Here is a 19,346-nt window from a genome sequence, read left to right as displayed (position 1 = left end):
TGTCGGTAATGTTGGTGACTGCTACGGCCACCATCGTTGTACGGAATACCTTGCTACCAAGAGAAGAGGCTAGAGTGAGTGCCGCCATAAAGTAGGCCGCCGCATATGTCGGTTGCAGAGCATGGTGGAATGTTACGATCCCGATAGCTTAAAGAGCCTAGCTTCACGCGTTCCATCAGTCCTAGGGCTTTTGGCATATTGGTTAGGTTCTTTATTGTGCGTGTAGGTACGTACATACATCCTATGTGTGCATGCTTCTGCATGTTTGTCTTGAATACTAACATCTCCAACTTCACGTGGATGTTAATAGTGCTCCCAGAGCTTGCTTCTCCACCTTCATGGGGAAGTTAGAAATGACCCCGACGCTTATTTCACCACCTTCACGGGGATGTTACAAGTGTCCCCAAAGCTTATGCGCCGCCTTCATTGAGATGTTGTAGTGTTCCCAAAGCTTTTACAAGGAATGTGGGGTGCATATTCAGGATTTCCCGATGCAATTGATAGATGCAGGCCAGATCATCACATTGAGAAACGTGTTTGTAACATATCCCATATTTTCTTGAAAATCTTGAGTTATAACAATCCATTACTAATATTTGGTTGCAAGAATGAAGTAATTACGATATCACAATTAACTTCTCACTTTCCCAATCATCATGGGATGGGTCATTTGCTTTTGGCTCCTAACAACCAATTATGAGCCTGACTTCTTCCGATTACTAGTAACGGGATGGGTCATCTCCCATATGCACAACTCTAAGAAGATGCCACATACAGGAAGGGGACAACTTATCATCAGCGTCGTCATCAGCTAAGCCTTATTGTAACTACTTGGGGTCAGCTACTTGAATCCTTTTCCGCCATTTCACTCTCTCAAGGGCCATAACTTTAGTCAAACCATAGGTCCTCGAAACTTTTCTTAATTCCTCCATCCACGTCCTTTTGGGCCTACCCCTTGCCCGTTTAGAGCCTTCAACTTGTATAAACTCACTCTTTCAACCGGTGCAGTTCTTGGTCTCCGTTGCACATGAGTAAACAATCTAAGTCTACTTTCCCTTATCTTATTATCTATTGGTGCCACTCCCAAATTCCCTTGAATGCATTCATTTCTTATTCTATCTGTCTTGCCACTCATCCATCTCAACATCCTCATTTCAGCAACATAGCCTGTGAACATGGTGTTCCTTAACTATCCAACATTCTTTCTCATAAAGTGTGTTTGTTCTTATAGCCATCCTATAAAATTTCCATGTCAGTTTGTGTGGTACATGACTATCATATATAACTCCAAAGGCACATCTCCATTTCTTCCACCCCACTCGAATTCTATGGGCAACATTCTTCTCAATCTCTCTCATGCATTATCGACCCAAGATATCAAAAGTGGTCATTTTCGGAAACTTCTTGGTTAGCAATCTGATGCAGGACAATTAACCACTTGCTCTAAAAGCTCGAACTGTTAGAGCATGACAAATTAATCCTTTTATCTCATAGCCCAGGCCCCACATCTCATGGGTTAAGACCTCGGCCGAACCCCCCTCAGGGGCCCCAAATCACATGGGTACTGCTTCACACGAGCCGCTCACCCCGAGTGTGTCCCCGCATCTCACAGGCTACCCCACTCAAGCCCGGTGTGAAATGCGCATTAATCACCCCCGGTGAAGAGTCTCGAACACGAGACCTCCCCCGTGGGCCTCACCCACCCCGAGTGTGCCTCTGTATCCCACAGGCGACCCCACTCGAGCCCGGTGTGAAAATGCCTCTGCATCACAATCATAACTAATTCCTAGTTCCCACTCCTTCTATTACTAAAATTGCACTCCAAATACTCAATTTAGTATGACTAATTTTAAATCCTTTAGATTCTAAAGCACCCCTCCAAAAGTCTAACTTTGTGTTCACGCCCTCCCTCATCTTGTCAATCAAAATTAACAAAAAAAATTGTTCACCACATACCAGAATCTGATGAGATCATGATTTCTCAGATTGTGTATATAGCAATGTCGGTGAACTTGTGTTCAATTGGCTTTGTTGGGAAACAACAAGAAGAGAGGGGAGGGTGACGGAGCCTCCTGAGGGGTACGACTACACCAGCCAGACCCGCTAGGGGTCAACTGCAACTGGTGGAGCCACCTGGTTGGTTTGGCTAGGGTGGGATTGTATGCTGAGGAGATGAAAAGAAAACTGGGGTCTTAGTAGTAGTACACATGCTTTGATACCCTGAAGAATAGGAAGAGAAAAGAAGGTTTGGGAAGAAAAGAGGAACAGAGATTAGAGGGCACTCTCCTAATCTTATTTTTATAGTATAACCATCTAAGCAAGAAAAAGGAATTGTCCTGAGGGAGTACCTATATATAAATGCACACACCCCCAACTCAAATGAATATAATGCATCGCAACCCAACACATACATGCACGCAATCTCTCCAACAACTTCCTGAGAATCTTTTATTTAGTTATTTTGAACGATAACAAGAATATTACAAAAGAAGCGCTGAGATGGTGTAAAACAACAAAACAAGAAAGCAAAGAAGCTACAGCAGGAAAAAAAACAACTTAAAAAAGAAAAATTACAATCTCCCCATCCATTTGTCTATGTACTCAATATTATTGTCAATATGCCTGTGACACTTGCACTACTTACACTGATTGGGTGTGAGTCGTGGGTTTTAAGTACTCAACTGTCACTTGCAAATTATATTGATGATTTACCGCTTGCCTGTTCTCCTAGTTGCTTATATAAAATGCAATTTGAAATTGATGAATTATTTTATAATTTGTTTGAGGTTTTTGGCATGATATGAGGAATCTTATTTGTTTTTGCAACTCTATTTATAAATATTAAAGTGAAGAATTCGGAACATTTTTAGGTCAATAATTTATGAAGTTTTCATGCTTTATAATCTCTTGTGAAGTTTCTATTTTCTTTCTCTAGAATAGAAAGTTCATTTTTCATGGATTTTGCTTCATTTGGTAATCTTTAAGTTCCTCTTGATCATAGTTGTTATCAGATCTCCTGGATCATAGTTATTATCGCATCTCCTGTATGGATCTGATATTTGCACCCCTTGTTTTGATAACATCGTGATTTCCTACTTTTGCCTTGCTGTTGCCAAAAAGGGGGTGCAAATATTGTTTCCCTTATGTATCAAAAAGGGGGTGGAAATATTGTTTTCCTTATATCATTTTACCTTTTGATAAAATAAATATTTTTTTATTCAACTTTACTCGTCTCTGTGTTTCCCTTTCCTTTCTGGCAGGGTCAGTATGGCTGGTCATGTTCTAACAGTGAACCAGGAATAAGCCCCCGAATACATAGATACCAGGTCCTTTTTTATGCTCCGTTGAAAATTTTGTTTTTCTCATCTTTATCATTCATGTGGCTATGGAAAAGTACAGCATGGTGTTGCAAGTTTTAGAATTGGGGAAACATGCCATGTCCAATTGAGCACTGGTTAGTGCAACAAACTCTACATGTGGATCCCATCTTCTGGCATCCAAATTGTACATACGGTGAGCTGCAGGTGGATGAAAGATACTCCAAAAATCTTCCCCAAAGTAGGATCCTACCCGTGTGATTGGCCTCATTAGATGTGCACTTGGTTGTTTTTCATTTTCATTAATTGCCTAGTATCATCTGAGAGGAGAGAGGTTGGGGCAAATGCCCCAACAGTGGCCCACCATTTGTCTCCATCTGAATTGAAATGTGAATTTTCTTTGGGGCATGGTCAAGTATCATCTACAAGATGGGTCCGTCCTGTACAGTTGTAGTGTAAAACAGAAAATTGCTATTTCTTTCCACCGAGTATCATTTACAGACTTCTTTATGTTTCCTAATGATTGTAATTATTGATAGCTAGAATGCATTAATGCTATATCATATTGAGTCCCACATTATTAACCCTTCTTTTACAAATCTTTGCGGGAAGATTTACTCCTTGTTGGCCAGTCTTTGTTTCAACGATTTTGTGTCATGCATGCTTTGTTTAAAATTCTCTTGATTATGGCTCTAGGAAGTCATCTCATCTCATTCAAACACTGATTATAGAAGTCATTCTGGGAGTACCGATTTTTTTGTTTTGTTTTTGGCATGCCATTAAAAGGAAACTAAAAGACAGGTGTAGACTCTAGAGTTTATATAACTTGGAAGCGTACTATTATAAACATGATAACCCTTATCTTTCTTTTGTAGGTGCTTGACGCATTGGTCAGTCTTTTATGTAGGTCAGATATATCTGCAGAGACATTGTGGGTCGGCGGTTGGCTTTTACGCCAGCTGCTTCCATGCTGCGAGGAAGGATTCAACAACAATCCCCTTAAACCACTCAAAGTAAGATGATTAAGAGTGACTTTCCCGTGTTATATAGGATGGTTGAGGATTTATTGATATCGTGCTTATGTTTGCAAACGGGAATTCGAATTTCAAGTTTTAGTGGTATATTACCCAGTCAACGTGTATGTTCATAATAACAAAGTTCCTGGGGTACTACAAGTTTCTTCTTCTTCTTTTTTCTTTTATCTTTCTTTCTTTCTTTCTTCTTCTTCTTCTTCATCTTCTTCTTCATCGTCTTCTTTTGTGATGCATTTCTTGTTATACACATTAAAAGATGGGGTTTGGTAACAATGACGGTGAATCGGATCTTCTGAGTCTAAACTTGGAAAGAATTTTACCTCATCCAGTGTAGGTGATACCTGAAGTTACTCTCTTCCAGTAATATCATGTCCCATGTTTCCCATCACAACAGCGTAATGTAGTGGTGACCTATGGTCTAACTAAAATTATGGCCCTTGATAAAGTGGAATGGCGGAACAGGATTCGTGTAGCTGACCCCAATTAGCTGGGATAAGGCTTAGATGATGATGACGATGACATTATTTCCCCGCACAACAGGATAATGTCGTGAATAGTATTTGCATTATTTCTCATGCATCAATATTTATATTAAGAATTGGAGGACAATGCGATGTAGTAGTCGGGAATATATCGATCACACTTGTTGAATTGTAAATTCATTTTGGTTGCCCTTTGGACAGGATAGTTGATTTGAATATTGGTCTTGGAGCATATATAGTTAGGCTCGTAGACTGATATGTATCAGTGATTCACAATAGCAGTCATGTGATAGAGAGAAGCAACCATGAAAAAAAAAAAAAGAAGAGTAGGAAGAATGAAATACCCTTGAGCATGATATTCTTTATCATCATAATCATCTTTGACTTTCTCAATTTAAGGTTGGCTTTTAAATGGTAGACTGACTAAAGTTCTCCATTCAACTGTGCAGCTTCCTGTTTTAACCAGGATCTTGGAACCAGCCATGGCGGAGGCTCACATAGACATGACTTGCATTCCAACACAGTCCTGCCCAGTAATGACTGCTAGCTAAAATATTAAACGCTGGCCCCAAAAGGGATAGCCAGCAAAGTTAGGGTTACAGAGGGGCAATTTCCAGGCACACTGCTAAGCACGAAGCACCCCACGAATATGAGATGTCATGCTGCATGACTAACATGCCAACACGGTCAAGCTCCATCCTGCACCTTAGCACAACTACTGCATAATTACCTACATGACCCCCATGCCAACATGGTCAAGCTCAATGTTGTGCCTGAGCACAACTACTGCATGCTATCCACAAAGGGGAATTTTTTTAGTAGTTGATCTCTAAGAGCATGAAGTGCCAAACATGCTGGCATGAATATTTTTGTGCATGATATTGAAAAATTGTTCCCACGGGTTAACTGAGGATATGGTCGAACAAAAAGAAAAAGAAAAGGAAAGAAAAGAAAAGAAAACAAAAACAAAACCTGAGGACATGATCCTTGTTAGAGTGGGAATGGTGGAAGAGGATTCATGTGGCCGACCCCAGGTAGATGATGATGGTATTGAAAAATTATCGTCAAGTTCTACCATACTGCCTTTTCTATTGTAAGTTCATTAGTTATTATCCTGTTGTCTCGTGGGTACAATCCCACAGGCTATTTGTTGAAAGTAACCTAGAGATCCCTGTGTACTATGCAAGGCTTAGGTCCTTTTGTTTAATGAATTTGTCAATCAAGATGTCTCCTTTCTTCTTAGTTGCCTTGGATCTTTTCAGCATAGACATTTTCCATCCTTGAACTATCTCCCCTTTCCGTAGCCATCACTTTTAATCCCCCAAAACATGGCTGAAAATGCTGGTTCTTGTTAAAAATAGGTCTATCCCAATTCCCAATATACACGTGCAAAATAAATGATATCTTGAAAATTGCAAATACCAACCTGCTTGGATCTTATTTGGTTGTACTAAACATAACAAAAGAATCTCTTTCCTTCTTCTATAATCATCTTTGTGCTAATAAATTCTTGCTTTATCTTCAAAAATAAAATAAAATAAAATAAAACAACAACCTTCTTTGCAAGTGGCATTTAGGGGAAATATAGCAGTCAACAAACAGAAGGGCTCACTTTCACACAAAAACATAAGCACCTCATCAATGTAACCTCATCTCTAGGATATATATTTATTTTCAATGAGATAACTTCTCTTTTGTCTCTAGTCAAAGAGGATGTTGGGCGGTGTCTCTGTGTTGGGAACTCATTTCCTCTCTCTTAACTGTTCTTCTTTTGTGTTAAATATAAATTTTGTTACTAATTAAAGAAGATCTTCTCCACCTGATGATACATTTTGTCTGATTAATTTTTTCCTTGAATCACTTTGACTTTTTCCCTTTTTCTTTAGAGTGGTTCCTCTTAGCCTCTCTTATGTGCACCTTGGTTGGGTGGTATCTTTTATGCATAGAGGAGCCACTTTGATTTTTCCTTCACTTTGATTTTTCTTGAATCACTTTGATTTTTCCTTCACTAATTCAGTATGGCTCCTTGTAGTGTCTTTTATGCACACCTTGGTTGAGTGATGTCATTTACGCATAGAGGATATCATACGATCCTTGAGGTGAGGATATGCACAGTAGCCTCGAGGCTTGAGTTTGTACAAGTGGAGCTCATGGATTAATGATCCGGACTGTTGATCTCATGATCCCCTTAGAGAATGAAGGATTTCCCAAAACACCCCCTAATTACAAAATCTGAACTCTTCAATCGTGTCCTGCAAGTGATGATTAAGAAGAAAATAGAGCAACAATTTGCATTCAACGGAAAAAAAAAGAAGAAGTCAAAGAGAGCCCTTGATCTTCCAATCAGGGGGATGCTTGGGGAATCCGTTATTCACAATGGGACTCATGAAATGAACAAGGCAAGTGAAATGTGGCCCACTGTACCAACTAAATGCTTGAGCATACTGTCTTCAAACCTCACCTCAAGGATCACATTATTCCTCTGATGCATATGCTTGTGCTGTGAAAACCTTCCACATAGAATTACATGGTAGTTTATTTGATGCATAGGATTCATACATCTGTGCTGATGGTCTGCTTGGAGAAATCAGAGGTAGCTGGTGTGATTTGCTAATATCAGTCCTTGCAGATGAGTGGAGTAAATGCAAAAAAGGTATTTATTTGGATTATGAGTGGTTGTGATTGATTAAAAGCATGTTTATTAGCAAGTCAGGTGGCATGTGAATCAGCTTAACTTCTTAACTGTAGCAATTGAGGCCTCGACCCCTCAAAAAGATCCCAACCGCATGCTCTTTCCATTGGGAGTTCCATCTGTAGAAGGTTAGACCAGGAATTCTCCTCTACATTGGATTTATTTGAGAAACTGGAAGTTTTTTCATGCAAACCTTTCAATGGATGAATTTCAATATGCATTTGCACTGCTTTTCCAGGCGAGTCTACTTTTGCTGCTGGCGAGGGAATGTGTGAGATAGTTAAGGTTATTCAGAACCTCATGTTGAATTCATGGTCAAATGCATGAAACTCTCTCCCTCTCCTCATGTTAATTAATGAAGATCTATCCCTTTCCTCATGCTGATTGTTTCTTCGTGGAAATGCATGAATCTCTCTCTCTCTCTCTCTCTCTCTCTCTCTCTCTCTCTCTCTCTCTCGTGTATATAATGCGGCCATCTACATACCACTCACTTGTGCCAATGTGGCACATGGTTGTAAAATCCAAGCCATCAATCAGGTGGGGTCCAAAGTGTAGATGCCCTAGGCAAATACCAGGTTGGCACGTTGATGACTCTGGCACAATATTTGAAACAAATGGAAGGCTTAGAAAAACTTGGCCAATTTTTTCACCCATTCAGCATTCCATAAACTGTGGCCGCCTGATCATTGTACCAACCTTATTTTTGGGCAAGGGCATACTGAGGGACCCAACTGATGAATGGCTTGGACCTGATATGCATCTGTTGCATCAGCACACGTGGTGGCATGTAGACGGGCTGGGCTGCCTTACATGTGCCTGCCTGTAGGATGAGCAAATTGCTGTTTTATATTCAAGCATGGTTGCAGTTGTGCATGGGTTCACATGTCTCAGTCGCTCAGGTCATTATTATTCATGTTCAGGTGTTTGTACTACGCCATCAAATTCGGATTTTCTGTTCTGGAGGGGCATTGCCTGATCAACCCCCTGTCTGTCCCCCGTCGGAACTCCCGGGACATACCCGGACGAAATCTGGCATAGATGATGGAGGCCCAAAGCCTGGCAGTGAAATAAACATTGGTCAGTTTTTTCTTTTGTTGTCGCCTGTTAATAATGGAATGGATATGGAAAGTATATGACCATCTCTTGATGCACGCGAATGTGAATATTGTCCTGATGTGTCAGACCGTGCAAGTGGGGACCATGGTTCCGTTATCCAGATTGTTGATCTGATGGGTCCATAGTCTATGGAGGGTGCCTCAAAAATCTTCCAAGTTGGAAGATCCTAGCACTTTGATCAGTGGCTTACAAACATATGGTAACAGTCCAGGAGAAAGGTCAGATATTGAATGGCCTTGTTGTTCTAATTGGAATATTTTAGGGGTATGCACTGTCCATGGAAAGGCTTATCAAGTCTATGGTCTAGATCATCTAATCAAGAGCCCCACCCATATCAACTTTGTGCATCGTTACACTCTTCATGTTTTGATGCACCAGGCTTCTATGTTAGTATAGGATGACATACAGTCACCAGTCTATGGAAGGTGTTTTTTGTTTACGTTGTGAGAAGTTATGTGGGTCTTTCACCCATAAAGCACGGTGATGGCTGCCATCTAACAGTTAATGCTGTGGCTTGTCGAATCGCATTTGAGAGAGGGAAAGAGCACCACTTTTGCTTTTCAGCAATATCTAGGGGAACGACCGGGTGGCTTGTCCTTGCAGAAGAATCACCCCTCAAGAAGACGCGTGGATTTGTCCGCGTTTCGGCGCCCCTGGCCGGCTCAAATGTATGTATTACTCTATGCAACCATCTTTTATTGTTCTCATTTGGAATCTCATTATTTCTGGTTCTCTTCAATTGATGGCCAGAAAGTAGATGGTGCATCATCATCATAGCCTTGCTCTGGATTTTCCGCATTAGTTTCCAATTACTGTTTAGCCAGTCATTGCTTATCTAGGCTTATCCTCTTTAAGCATGTGAGCCTTAATGTCCCTTCCTTTCAGGCCCTTCAACCCTGCTCAAAGTTCCTTCTCTTATTAGATCCATGTCTAGTTTTTGTAGTGCATGGCCATACTAGATCAATGTGCTCTATCATTTCCTATTTGGGCCACTCTTAGGCTGCTTTAGATGACCTCATTCTTGATTGTGTCCTTCGCAGTCTTTCCACACATCCATCTCAATATCATATCTGTTAAACTCCTCTGCTCATATCGCCTCCTAATTGTTCCCAGTCTCTATCCCATATAGCATGGCTGCTTGAATAGCAGCTGTACAAAGTTTTCCATGGGTTTCATTGGCATGTGGCAATCACACAGTACTCCAGATGCACATCTTCATCCACAACTCAAATTCTATTGCCATCATTCTCATCAATCCCTCCATCCTATTGAATAGCCAAGGTAATGGAGCATGTCATCCTCATCCTCATCTAGTATCGATCTTCAGGTCTTCCTAAGTAAAAAAGAAATCTACTTAGCTTGTATATGATCCACTTCTGAAAGTTATTAAATGTTTATAAGAAAAGACAAGGCAATAAAATACAGAAACTCTTGTGTATACAAAATCAAGATACACAACTATTACAAATCACAACTACACTCTACAATTTACAACTTAAATATCACACCTACAAGACAACTAAAACTCACAAACACTATAATAATACACCACACACAACTACAACACCTAACACCTTAAGATTGCTCACAAATCACTTCACTTCACTCGTTACTTCGCACACTACTCACATCCCCTATTTATAGTTGTTGTAGGTTAATGTTGGTTAAAAACTAAAGGTAGGAAAGTGTTGTACGTGGCTTCTCTCTTTTCCACACACCAAGTCGGTGTTGACTTTTCAAAACTCCCCCTCAACACTGACTTTCTTTAACCATGGATCTTTTAATCATGCCAAGTGCTTCGCGATGCTTTGTGAATGTTATGGAGTTGAGTCCTTTTGTAAATATATCAGCAACTTGGTCTTTTGTAGTAGTTGGTGATAGTTTTATATATTCTTGTACGACCTTCTCTTGAATGTAGTGGTAATGCACTTCAACGTGCTTGTTCTGTGCATGAAAAACAAGATTTTCGGCTAGTCTGATAGCCAATAAGTTGTCACAATGAAGTGACAATGGCTTTTCTACTGGCTGATGCACGTTCTCCAACAAGAGTGTTAGCTAGGTAAATTGTTAAGCAGCCATTGCTGCAGATCTGTTCTGCTTTGGTGGTTGACAATGAAACTGTTGGTTGTCTATTGCTACACCAAGAGACAGCTATTGAACCAAGGCTGAAGAAATATCTGGTAGTGGATTGGCGAGTTGTGAGATCTCTGGCAAAATTAGCATCACAATATCTGGTTAACTCGCACTTGCCCTTGTTGTAATTAAGGTCATAGTCTGTGGTGCCTTTGATGTATCGTATGATTCTTCAAACAACCTTCAGATGATGTTTCCATGGTTCTTGCATGAACCGACTAACTACTTCAACTCACGTGAAATGTTAGGTCGGGTTAATGTCAAATAGATCAAACTCCCAACAAGTCGCCTATACATTGTTGAGTCCTAGAGGGCGTCTCCTTCATCCGCGCTTAGTCTCATGTTTGTCTCCATCGGCATTGATATTGGCTTGCAATCAACCATACCAAACTTTTGTAGAAGGTCCCTTATATATTTTTGTTGACACAAGAAAAGACCTTCCTTGACTCGATTGATTTTGAGTCCTAGAAAATGCCGGAGTTACTTGAGCTCCTTCATTTGAAATCATACCAATAGGTTTTCCTTTACTTAGATGATTTCTTTGGAATCATCTCCAGTGATAATTAGATCATCGATGTAGATGAGAATGTTGGATAACCTGTCATTTCTAGCTTTTATACATAAGCTAGAGTCTATAGGTGCAACCGAATATTCATTTTGCAGCAAGAATTCAACGTTCTTGCCATACCATAATCTTGGCACTTGCTTCGGTCTATAGAGGGCCTTCTGTAGTTTACAGACGTCATCTGGTTTATCCTTATTCTCGTATCGTTTTGGCTGCTCCATATATATGTCCTGATCAACCTCTCCATGCAGAGAGGCATTCTTCACATCCATTTGCTATAGCCTCCATGATTTTCTTGCGGCTAAGGCTAACAATACACATACTATTGTTATTTTTGCTACGGGATTGAAATTTCATAATAGTTGATCCCATACTATTGTGAGAATCCTCGAGCAACCAATCTGGCTTTGTACCTCTCGATTGATCCATCAGTATGAGTCTTTAATTTATATACCCACTTACATGAAATAGGTTTTACTTCTATTGGCTTGGGAACCAAATCCCACATCTAGTTTGCTTTTAATGTTGATATCTCTTCGTTCATTGCTTGGTGCCAGTCTTTGCTTTATCATGCTTCTTCATATGATGCTGGCTCATGGATATCATCCATTTAGGCTAGATTAGCATATATGTACTTTGGATTTGGTTTCCTCGGGCTACTAGATTGCCGCAATTGCTTTCGTTCATCATCTACCTCAAATTGACTTGGCCTAGCTTCCTCTAGTGTCTGTTGGTAGACACCATCTTTCCATGGGTTTGTAGAGCTTCTTGACAAGGATGGTGTATTCGGTTGAGGCAGGCCCTTTTGACTAAGCTCTTCTTTATTTATCTGGTCATCATCATTCTTTCTTAATTCCTCAATCCCTGATCTTTGTTGAGGGCTATCTTCTGAGTCTTTGAAACTTGGAAGCACCACAGTTTCTGGTGACCACCAAGAGGTGCCTCATCGACTACTACATCTCGAGATGTGTAACATCTATTGGTGGTAGGGTCACAACGTCTCCATCCCTTTCATATGGTGTCATATCTAACGAATATGCACTGGAGCGCTTTCTTCTCAAACTTACTACGGAGCTTCTCAGGCATAAGTATATAATAAACACAACCAAAGACTCTAAAAGTGACGTACAGTGGGCTTGGTCTTCCACGACTTTTGAAAAGGTGAGATGAACCCCAATTTTGCTTGAGGTATCCTGTTGATTATGTGTGTTGCTGTCTTCATACACTCGGCCCATAATTTGCTTGGAACCCTTTTTGCGTGCATCATGCTTTTGGCAACTTCGGCCAAATGTTGATTCTTTTGCTCGGCTACTCCTTTTTGCTGGGGAGTATACGGGCATGTTAGCTAACGTCGAATACGAGTCTTCTTCAAATAGGCTAAGAAGACAGTTGATGTGTATTCTCCACCGTTGTCGATACGTAGACATAGGATCTTTTGGCCAAGCTCACCTTCAGCCTTGCTTTGAAATTCTTTGAACTTCTGGAATACCTCCATTTTCTCCTTTAGGAAGTACACTCATAGGTACCTTGAGTATTCATCAATGAAGGCGAGCATGTATCTCATGCCACTAATTGAATGTGGTTTTATTGGTCTAAATATATCTAAGTGGATGATCTTCAATTGCTTCTTTTCTTGGTACTTGGTTTTTGTATATGGTTGTCGATGGGCTTTCCCATATTGACAACCTGCACATACAATATCTTTCTGGACTTCTAACTAAGGAACTCCCTTAAGCATGGGTTTATCCATCATCACTTTCAACTTGTAGTAGCCTACATGCCCTAACCGAGCATGCCACAGATCGGTTGTCTCACTTTGACAGGTCTTTTGTACACAAGTTGATTCGGCCGACATGATGTAGACAGAGTCCAATCTATGTCCCGTCATGATCGGCTCATCAGAAGACTTCCCACTTCTATAGACTTTTACATCATCGGGGCCAAATACAACATAATTTCCGGATGATGTTAATTGAGATACAGATGGTAGATTTTTCTTCATACCTGGTGCATGGAAGACTCGTTGTGGTTGTGCTTCATTCTTGTTGAATCTGGTTATACAATTAGCCTCCCCTATGTGAGCAATTGGTAGCCGTGTGTTGTTGGATATAACAACTACCTTGCCACCGTTGTACCTTGTAAGCGTCACGAACTTTGATTTATCTCTTGTCATGTGATTCGAACATCCCGAGTCAACGATCCAATCTCTATCATAGTTGATATCTTGAGGACTAGAGATTGTAACGAGTGTTATCTCTTTGCAATTCTTTATGCTGGCACCCAATGCTACCTCTTGGCTCCTTGTGTAGCTTGTCTTGTCCAAACTTGACAAATTGATCTCCTTGGTTATTGCCAAAGAGGCTTGGACTTCCCAATCTTCTTCGCTCTTGCTCTGATGACTTGTTGTGGTTGTCGAATTTCCTTCTTGTCCTTTTCTTTTGTAGTTTACAGTCACGAGCAAAGTGGCCCATCTTACTACAATTATAGCATTTGACGTTTCGACGCGAGCTCCTTTATTGTCAATTACCATCTGTGTTGTTTCGCGAAGCTCCCCCTTGTCGATAACTTCCTTTTCGCAGGGTACCCTCGACAGTCTCTGATTTCTTTAGTCTTGTGATGGATTTTCCCTTCCGAATAAAAAGTGCTTCTTCTTCATCTTTTATTGAAATGTTGGCCATCTATTTGGCCAGTGTTTCCTAATTTTCCAACAAGCTCTCGAGCTCTACGAGAGACGGTTGAGTCGGCCAACCCCTGATGTTTGTAATGAACCCATTATACTCGGGTCTTAATCCTCGAGTGATAATGCGCCTCATCCTAGCCTCACTGACCCATGAATCTAGATCGAGTTGGGATATCTCGTTACAATGAGTTTTTACTTTCATGAAATATTGGCCAATTGTCATTGACCCTTGTGCAACTGTTGCGAGCTCATTTGCCAAAAACTGGAGCTGAGCATCATTTGTCCTGGCAAAAAAGAGGGTTGCCAGTGTCTCCGAAGTGATTTTGGCGTATCAGCTTCTCGAATGTGCTCTAACAGTTCCTTTTGAACTGTTGTCTTTAGCACGTACATGGCCTTGTCGGCTTTAATCCGCTGCAAACGTAGTGCTTCCGTATCTTCTCTTGGGAGTGCAGCAGTTTTGTAAGTGCTATGTTTTGTAGCTCCTATTATTGTCAAATTTTGTAGTGCCAAAACCTCTTGGAATCTGTGTCTTGTGTAGCTCATCTACAAGTTCAAGACATTGCGTCTCATGTACAAGATCAAAGGTCTTTACCTCAAGAACTTCAAATGCAAGATCAAGAGATATACAAGTTCAAGTGCATAGTTCACTCCTTCAAACTTCATAGTTCAAGGTTTCAAAGCTTTATCTAAAGGCAAGACAATAGTCTTCACTTTGGTACTCAAAACTCAAGTTGGAATACAAGACAAATACTTCAATTTCAAGCTTCAAAAGGTCTCAAGATCAAGCTTCATTGTATGTCAAGATCTCAAGCTTCGCGAACTTCAAAGAACGATTATCAACTGAAGCAAAAGAAGATTCAATGTTCATATATTGCTTACAAGGTATGAATGACCCTAGATTGACCATAGGATAGGTCATTTTGAATACATAATTTAATTGAGTCATTTTATAATTGCATAATCTGTTTTTCGACTAGTCTTAGACTAAGTTCAACCAGTCCTAACACTGGCTTGACCAGTCCAAGAAATCCTCGACCAGTCCTAAGGTTGTTACTTATTTTCGGGATTTTTTGTTAAAGCCTCGACTAGTCCTGGAGACTGCTCGACCGGTCATGTGAATAGTGCTCGATCAGTCCTGCAGGCTCAACTCAAAGTCCAGCAACTAATTTGAGTTCCACACGACCAGTCGTGGACAGGACTCGACTAGTCGTGGAACGGTCTAATCTTATCGCGCCCAAATTTTCAAAAGTTTGTTGGTCCTTCGACCAGTCGAACTGACCTCATGACCAGTCGTAGATGTGATTTCTGCATTTATAAATAGAGCACGAAATTCAGAGTTTGATATCCAATTCAAGCAAAATCAATACGTCGCTCTGAGAGATAAGTTAGTGATATTCTTAAACTATTTAGTGCTCATTTTATATTCTCTTTAATTAGCTTTTTGCATTTGATTTTGTATTCTACATTCCAATTTTATTTGAAAGAGGGATTGAAGTATTCCTATTTCTTGGAATCAAAATCAAATCAGGCTAGCCCAAGGTGATTTAATTTAAAATCAATTTAGAACTTAGAACCTTTTCACAAGTGAGGGTGAACATTGAACATCTACGTTGAACTTCTACTCCGAATTGGTTTTTCTAGGCTGCATCAAAAGGAGAATATCCAGATAAGTATTTTACTGTGTTGTAATTCATTGTTTTGGTTTCATTGAGATTGTGCCAGAAAAATCTCTTTCTTTTGGTTTGTATGAGGTGATCCAGAAAACTCAGAGTGTGGGGTTTTTGAATTGTGTAAGCCCACTTGAAGGACACAATTGTGAGGGTTTTAGGTGAACCTTGAAAAACCTATTTTCATAGTGAACGCTAATATCCACTGTGTGAGGATATTAGGAGTGGAGTAGTTGTGTGGTTATTTTTCTAAACAGTTGGTGTACACACAAGCGAACCATTATAATTTCTGGTCTTGTGGTGATTGATTGATTATTTCATTTTGTGGATATTGAAATTTCTCTTTATGCATTTGTGGAGAATGTTGTAATTTCTTTTATGCAAGTGTGGGAATATTGTAATAGCTTAGTTATTTCCTTTGCTATTTATTTCTTTATTCCTCTGTATCAGTTTGAGATTTTGATACACAGACCGTTCTAAGAATCAGGTTGTCCTACCATAAGCCATCAGTTTTTGGTGTAAGGTTGTCCTTAGAACAATATCTGTATCAACCTCTCAATGCTTGTACACTTGAGGTTGTTTTACATTTCTGCATGTGGGATTGTTTAATTGCTATTTTTATTTATATTTGTTTAAATTCTGCATTTAATTTTTAATTTGGCATAGTCTTTATTTTCAAGTTTCATTGCTGCTGCCAACCTCCCAAAGATCCAGACCTTGTAGGTATTCCATGCATGAACGCCAATAATCGCAATTGTGATTGTTCAACTTCTCCAGCCCTCCACTTGTGTTTGCAAGAGCCGCCATTGTGCTTGGTGTGGTCGTCCGTCAATCTTCGCCACTAAGAAGCTTGGCCCCCAACCGATCAGCTTCACAGCGTCGCACTGCTCATAATGGACAGTTCTTGGACAAAGTAGTGGCTCTGATACCACCTGTAAGAAAAGACAAGGCAACAAAATACAGAAAATCTTGTGTATACAAAATCTAGATACACAACTATTACAAATCACAACTACACTTTACACTTTACAACTTAAACATCACACCTACAAGACTCAACTAAAACTCACAACACTATAATAATACACCACACACAACTACAACACCTAACACCTCAAGATCACTCACTACTCACTTCACTTCACTCGTTACTTCACACACTACTCACATCCACTACTCACATCCCCTATTTATAGTTGTTGTAGGTTAAGGTCGGTTAAAAACGAAAGGTAGCAAAGTGTTGTATGTGGCTTCTCTCTTTTCCACACACCAAGTCGATAATAGTAAAGTTGATGTTGACTTTTCAATGTTCATCTCTCTTTTTAAAGTATGTGTTTGCTAGAGCTAGATTGTATGCCATAGCAAAATTAAGGATAGCATAGCTCATCTGATTTCTTCTTCCAAAACCATATCCTCCTTGTACCCCCTCACATCCTTTACTCTCATTTCCTACATGACCTCTTTCAAGTAATGGAGTGCACTGCTTTGACCAATTTCCATCATGTGATTTTAAACTAAGCTCTGTATCTAGAACTACTAGCATGTGCACCTGCTCTTGACATACATAGGCCCAAGTAGAATACCATACAGGTGGGAACCGATATCACACGGGCATCTTTTTGGATGTTTGTGTCCTAATAGTTAGAATACCATTCTGTGAGTAGTCTATCAGGGTACTGGAACTCCAACCGGGAATACAACACAGCCGCGTAGGGAAGAGGTGGAGGCTGTTGTTGACCCGTAGATATAATATATTTATTTATTTATTTTTAAGAAAGAAAGAAAGTAAGTGAGTGAGGAGAAAACAGAACATTGGAAAGAGCTGGGAGGGAGCTGCCACATAGACAGCCCTTTGTCCAAAAATCCCCTAAACTTCTTTTATTAGATTGCTAGTCAAGCTGCATTCCAAATAGTCTTGATTCGCTCTATAATTTTTAAACCTTTAGATTTAGAGCTTTCGTCAAAACCTTCAATTTAAGTCTTTGGCCCCTTTAATCTTGTCTAGCAAATAGATGCTTGAAAGTTGGAGGGTGGGGCAGGGAACCCAGCAGTGATCCATATTCAACTCAGAAGGCCAAAGATTCTATGGCCATGGTCTTCTAGTCAAAGGGATTTCAGTACATGGGTTATCCATGATGGGTCATTCATATCAACAGTATAGATTATTGAACCATGGGCCCTGCTTATACCCTCTGAAAACTAAACTTACTGCACAAGCTTTTGGTCCGAAGTGTTGCATAATGCTAGTTTTTGTTTTGAGGCAAACTTTGATACTCTGGCAGAGAGTGATGGATGATATGCAGGCACTTAGAAATTGCATACCTGGCATACAAATCATATTAAAAACTGTCCAAGTTATGGTTTCCAGTTAGATGATCATGAACCAAACATTATGCTTCTGCTTGATAGTCTGACTAACGGATAGGTGGACATTTATTGGACGGTTAAAATTTAAAAACATCCAATGGTCATATTTCAACAGAAAATTGTCCAATAATCAGAGGTTATGATTGTTTAACCAATCTGATTTTGGGACCGTGAGTCGGAGACTGGTTTTCATAACATTGTCAGTTTAACATAGAGTTAATGCACGCCATGTTTACGATTTCTAAGTGCCTGCATATCAAGCGCCATATGCTGCCTGAGTATAATACAACTCCCCTTCTCTTTATTAATTAACTGATTATCAATGATTTAGTTAATCCAATGTACTTTAGTTTAGCACAACAGTTGGCAATTACTGAGTAAAAAATCAGCCAAGACACTGATGATTGTCTCTCCTCATCAGCCGAAAATAGACGATAAGCATTCAAGATGGTTACATTTGCGCATCCGTCCATCAACTATGCCTTTAATGGACCCCACCAAACCCAACATACTTGGGAAGGGCAGGACAAAGTGTCTGATAGACGGGAGATGGACTCTTGCTTTCAAGGACGAGATATCCTGCAAGTCTGCCCAGTCAATGGTGCTCGAAGGGATGCGCCTGCAGAGCAGCGAGGTGGAGAGGAGGCTAAAGCCTTTGCTTGACCTCAGTGGGCCGACACCTGACCCGGTTCGCATAGACCCAGCCGTTGCAATTGTGAAATAGTAGTGAGGAGGCTTTTGTTTTTGGCGGGCCGCCCTTCTGTATATTGCTTGTAGCGAAATAAGGCCAGCCCAAGAGCAGAGAAATGTAGAGTATGCATCAGCCATTTCAGTATATCAGTAAATTCAGTCCAATTCTTTGTACAAGGTTATTCATTCAAGTGCATATAAGTATGGAAAAAAGTTTATCTTTTTTCCCTTTCTTCTTTTTAATTTGTTCACATTCATTGATACTTGTCTATCTGGGCCTTCCATCAGGCTGGCCACTGCTCAAGACCCATATGGATTGGTTGATCTGAACTGTGGAAAAATTGCCAATGATGCCCATTAGTCATATAATCACATTTTTTTGGGCCCTTTTACTAATGCACGTCTTTTGCATGGTGTGAAACAGGTTTTGGGGAGTGGCTAAAAACCAAGGACGTGGCTTCCATGGATCCATGAATGTGGGGCCCACCTTGATGTATGTGTCTTACATCCACCTGTCCATCGGTTTTGACAGGTCATTTTATGGGATGATCCCAAAAATGAAGCAGATCCAAATCTCAGCTGGACCATACCACTGCTTCATAT

The 19,346-nt window shown here is 40.2% G+C and overlaps 1 protein-coding gene across 11 annotated transcripts in view; it reads left to right on the top strand.

Moving 5' to 3' along the window:
• Positions 1 to 18,968, top strand: part of LOC131256670 (protein TRANSPARENT TESTA 9-like) — a 39,191-nt gene extending 20,223 nt beyond the window's left edge. For 3 of the 11 annotated variants that reach the window (XM_058257645.1, XM_058257646.1, XM_058257640.1), the window contains 8 exons: positions 3,261 to 3,326; positions 4,193 to 4,330; positions 7,384 to 7,486; positions 7,582 to 7,653; positions 7,764 to 7,810; positions 8,446 to 8,602; positions 9,143 to 9,309; positions 18,475 to 18,968. In XM_058257645.1, the coding sequence (XP_058113628.1) occupies positions 3,261 to 3,326; positions 4,193 to 4,330; positions 7,384 to 7,486; positions 7,582 to 7,653; positions 7,764 to 7,810; positions 8,446 to 8,602; positions 9,143 to 9,309; positions 18,475 to 18,777 (1,053 nt within the window). In that variant the 3' untranslated portion in view covers positions 18,778 to 18,968. Of the gene's footprint in view, positions 1 to 3,260; positions 3,327 to 4,192; positions 4,331 to 7,383; positions 7,487 to 7,581; positions 7,654 to 7,763; positions 7,840 to 8,445; positions 8,603 to 9,142; positions 9,310 to 18,474 lie in introns of those variants that run through there. The other 8 variants (XR_009176913.1, XM_058257642.1, XM_058257644.1 and 5 more) reach the window with 8 other exon arrangements.
• Positions 18,969 to 19,346: the final 378 nt, after the last annotated feature.

This window comes from Magnolia sinica, chromosome 9 (genome assembly GCF_029962835.1).
Source record: "Magnolia sinica isolate HGM2019 chromosome 9, MsV1, whole genome shotgun sequence".
Classification (NCBI taxonomy): domain Eukaryota; kingdom Viridiplantae; phylum Streptophyta; class Magnoliopsida; order Magnoliales; family Magnoliaceae; genus Magnolia; species Magnolia sinica.
This window is presented reverse-complemented; position numbering and strand designations above follow the sequence as displayed.